This window comes from Eupeodes corollae, chromosome 1 (assembly GCF_945859685.1).
Source record: "Eupeodes corollae chromosome 1, idEupCoro1.1, whole genome shotgun sequence".
Taxonomy (NCBI): domain Eukaryota; kingdom Metazoa; phylum Arthropoda; class Insecta; order Diptera; family Syrphidae; genus Eupeodes; species Eupeodes corollae.
Genome location: NC_079147.1, coordinates 114,376,477 through 114,381,556, shown reverse-complemented (window position 1 = coordinate 114,381,556; position 5,080 = coordinate 114,376,477). Strand labels below are relative to the sequence as shown.

General features: G+C 31.7%; 1 protein-coding gene across 1 annotated transcript; it reads right to left on the bottom strand.

Annotated features, from left to right (window-relative positions):
- Positions 1–787: 787 nt before the first annotated feature.
- On the bottom strand, positions 788–1,297 carry LOC129942923 (AT-rich interactive domain-containing protein 1A-like). The gene has a single exon (XM_056052072.1). The coding sequence runs from the start codon at positions 1,295–1,297 to the stop codon at positions 788–790; it is 510 nt and encodes a 169-aa protein (XP_055908047.1).
- Between the last annotated feature and the right edge of the window lie 3,783 nt (positions 1,298–5,080).

The window sequence follows — 5,080 nt, the reverse complement described above, 5'->3', positions numbered from 1 at the left end:
GAATCTCTCGAGAACTGAAGTGAAAAGAGAATTTTTGTGTGCCACATTGCAATTTCTTTCCAACTTATTTGTTTACCTTAATTTCTTTTTATTATTACACATAATTATGTGGTTAAATGCTCCTATTTAAATAAATTCAAGAACCAAACATTTGTCAACAATTTTTAAGTTTTAGTTAGTTTCTTTTAGATCAATTTATTTTCAAAAGATTCACGCAAAACAGTATTTTTTTTAAATTTGACTTCCAGCATCAGTTCCAATTTTCGAGTAAGCGAATGATAAAGATAGTAATAATAGACTCCCGAAAATTGGGATACATCTTCATATCAGATTCTGTTTTATTTTCCTATGAAAAAAGATCACATTTTTCTAACAAACTTTCACATTTTTTGGGCTTTCACATCTATCATGGCCTACGGTGCTCAAAAAGTGAGTCCTGCAATAAAATGTTGTTGGTTGTTTTTGTTGACCATTTTTGGTTTGTTTACCTTCAAATTAATCAAAGTACGGTAAAACCCTGTAAAAGTAATTTCAATAATATTTTCTTAATTGGCTGGATTTAATGACCGCTTATCGTGTTTTGAATAAAAATTGAACTTTGTACTATGGTTTTTAATTATTTCATTTTTTTTTTTAATTTTATTTATGAAGACATTTTTCAAATCACATTTTATATCACATTAATTTTGTTTGTTTTTTTGTTAAAGGCAATAAAACAATATAAACATGACATTTTACTCGTACATAAGATAAAGTGAGTTTACATTTGCACAATTAACAACATAGATTAGTAGCCCATATTTTTGTATCCTGATTTACTTCCATAAGCATACGAATTGGAACCACTTACATATCCATAGCCATTGTTCCCATATTGATCTGGGTTTGGATAGTCATATAAATTTTGTTGACCTTGAATAAAGTTATTGTTGGAGGGATATGGCTGTGGATATGGTCCATAACGTGAATATGGTGCTGGATAAAGTGGTACAGAAGGGTTTCCAACTGCACTGGGGTATGGCTCTGGGGAATAATGGGGTGGATATTCCCCTGGATATGTTGGTTGGATTCTATTTGAATACACCGGGTAAGTTATACTGTGCGGGGGAGGTACTGGTCCATATCCATAGCCTGGTCCTGGATTTCTGTTTCTATATGGATCTCGCGATGCCGGTTGGGAATCATCGATCAATTCCTGCTCTATGTCTTGAGCAAGCTTATACAGCACATCAAATGTCGGTCTCGCGTTTATAGGAAAGGAAAATGCAACAAGGCAAATAATCAAATATTTATACATTTTTGTTTGTTTTTTTTTTTTTTTTAAATAAAATTCATTTGGAACAGACCCAACGAATACTAAATCCTATCTGGTGATTGCAAAGACTTTTATACTTATAAAAATCTTAATCTTCTTAAGTAGGCCAAGAAAAAAAGGAGATTCTTTCTTATCAAGAGCTGCAGGCTGTAGGTTAAGGTCGTTCGATATCAGAAAAAGCTATAATTAGGAAGTGCGTTGCGACTTGTAGAATATTCGTACTTATTAGATTGTTTTTCTTTTTTGTTTATATTGACTTTTTAATGTTTTCTCGAGCAAACAATCTATAATGAAACGTGATATGCACATTGTTAATTTAATCATACAGTTTGTAAAGATCCTAAAATGTTTATAATTAGTAGCAGCTCTTAATATTGTGCTTAAGAGTAATTTCCTTTAAGAAGGCCTAAAATTTCTTTGGATTTCTAATCACTTAATAAGGCTTATCAGGACTACAAAATCCACCGAAATTTACAATAAGTCCCAATATAAATAACCAAATTATTCATTGTAACACCCTATTTCTAAATATTAATATAATGGTAAAGAAATAAATAACATCATTAGTAAACGCTAAATATTAATAACGCAATTGCCTAAAGACAACAAATTATTTACTAAAACTGAACGGGGGAAATCCTCATTCTAAGACGACTTATAAACAACAATGGCCTTAGGGGCCGGTTATAGCTATCAGTAAAATCCATCAGTAAAATTTTAGTTTTTAGTTTTTGAGCGTGTTATAGATTTATTTCTAACAAAAGATTGATGCAATAAGATGAATCCTATATTGAAGTATTTTTTTCAAAAAGAAACAATGCATTTAAAGTTTTATTTAATTTATAAATCCATTTTAATTTTTTTAATGATGAAATTTCATTTTACTGAACAGCTGACTGCCAAAAGTCAAAAGAAATTCCATTTCGTTTTATTGTTCGTGTTACAATTTTTTGCTGTTCCGATCACATCATTACAAATTTTACTGATGAAAGCAACAGCAAAAAAATTGTCTGAGGCGCGAAGCTCGATGTTATGATCGAAAGTAAACAACATTTTCCTAGCAAAACAAATTAAACGAATAACAAAAATGACTTCAAAAAAAGAGTTTGAAACCAAATTAATACTTGAAGTGAAAAACCATATGTGTCTTTATGCCAAAGACGACCAAAAGTATTCAGACAAAATGGCAAATGGCAATTAGATTAAGTTTTAAGGAAGAATATTTTCATATTTATTTATTAAATAAAATTTTGAATAAAAAACTTAAATAATTTTGCTTTAAATTCTCTCCCACTGGTAATCAAGGTTTCCCTCCGTCACAAGCCAGTCAGAAAATGCGTTTCTTATATTAACAGCCATCGATGCTGGTTCGGCATTTCTTGCATCCTGATCCACCAACTGCGCTGAAAATTCATCTTGAAAATGGGAAGGATTCAAGTGTTCTTTTTCATTCTGCAAAAAATTGTGCAGCACGCAGCAGCAAAGAATTAGGGGTTTTGCCAGATCAATTTGAATTTCGAGAGGTTTTATCAGAACTCTAAAAGTGTGGACTAAAATACCAAATGTGCTTTCCACAATTCGCCTTGCTCTCGAGAGTCTAAACAATCAAAAAATTGATGATTCGATAGTGTACATACATATATATGAATTATATCTTTTTCGTATCTGTAGTTAAAAATCCTTTGCTTGGTGGTCAAATGAGAACCTGGGAAGGGAGTCATCAAATTATATCGGAGGCCAAATGCTTCGTCTCCCACAAGAAGGAAGGGTAGACAATTTTCTGTGCTTGGCAATTTTTGGTCAGCAGGAACAAATAATGACTTTGGGTTGCTTAGCCAAGCTTTTCCAAAGTTAGATGAAGCAAAAACAGTAGAGTCTGCGTTAGATCCGTGGGCTCCAATGCTTACCATAATAAATTTGTAATTTGCATCAACAACTGCCATCAGAATTGTTGAGAAGCATTTTTTATAATTGAAATTGAAACTGCCGGACTTTCTTGGGGCAAACATTTTCACATGCTTTCCATCAACAGCTCCAAGACAGTTGGGAAAATTCCAGTTTGACAAAAAATCCAAAGAAATTTCTTCCAAGCATGGAAAAGCGGGTGTACTTGAAAGCGTCGTATTTTTTGAGAAGATCTTTTATTTATTATACACAAAGCTGTTGCAATCAATAAATTTTGTTTATTTTTTGCACGACCCATGATAAGATCAACTTAATTTCACAGAAGCACAAACGATAACAAACAAATGAATAACAAAACGAACTCTTCAAATAGAAACTTCAAAGTGACATTTAATTTAATGACGTAAATTTACTGATTGCTATGATCGCTCATCAGTAAAACATTTCAAATTCCTCCTGTTTCAAATTTTACTGATGCATTTTACTGATAGCTATAACTGGCCCCTTAAGGTATTAAACAAATTTTAGCTGTTATAAAATAGTTGGTAGTGGAAAAAAAATATCAAAACAGAAGTACATAGTTCAAAAAACGGTATTTATTAATTTAAAATAAACGTCTCATACATACATAAAGAATACGGAAGTAAGTTTGTGACGTCTTTATTAGGAATGTCAATTTACCCTTATTAAAGAATTTAAATTGAGGGTTTTTGAGAATCAATTAGACGAGTTTATATACACATTCAAGAACTATAGACGCAGATTTGTACTATTTAAAAAAATACCCTCTCTTTTTTACTCCAAAATCAATCTATACATATATAAAATCATGTTTTTTAAGTCTCTCTGTAATAAAAAAGGGAAATCCTGTTTTGTTAAATTTTAAATTTATATAATCTCAACGTATTCTCATTGACTTTGACCCAAAAAAATCAGAGAATTCCCAGACTAACGAGTTTGAGTGATATAAACAAAGACACGATAAACCAACTCTCAAAAGTTAATTCTTTATCAAGTAATTTTCCAGATCATGAACTTAGTCACTTTAATTTAATACAATGTTTTCGTCTTACCAAATGTTCTTTAAAATTAACATAAAAACATGTTTCTCCCAAAAAATCACAACAACACAAAGAGTAAATTTTACGTCAACTTTTATTTATTCTTAATTCTAGTATAAAACTATATCATGAAGCCGAAAGTTAGTTAGTATCAGTTCTAAAGTTCTAAGGCACAAATGCTGCGGTTTTATTTGTTGATATTTTCTTTAATTTACTCAGCAAATACAAGTGGTATAAATATTAATCCACATTATCAATCTGGAGCAATAACTCAACTTAATAATTTCAATCCGTTTCGATTCGAACAAAGTCCTAAACCAACTCTACCGACGCCGCCGCCGTGGTTCTACGCTCAATACCATAATCCTTTTTTTGAAGTTGATGGAGAATTCAAAAACGATTTAACAGTACCATCACATTTCAATACTGCTTTTTTGGAGCCTACAAGCAAAGTTCACAATCCGAACTCACAAAGTAACCACTTTCTTCCACTTCCACTTCCATTGCCTTATCCGAAATCTCCTTTATTGGATCACGAATTTTTCAAACATTTTGGAGAAAATGAATTCAGCCACCACATGTTATATTTACCTGAAAAAAGTGTTCAAGAAGCTGCAAAGTATGCAGAAACCAATTCGAATGAGGAAGTAATAGAATATCCACAGGATAATGTATCCAACCCCAGCAGTATTAAGCCCGTAGAAGTTAAGTTGCAAAATGGCCAACTCAGTTCAGAAAGTTCTCGATTGCGAACAAGAAGAAAAAATATTGGAATACAATTCGCTAGAGGAGGTTATGG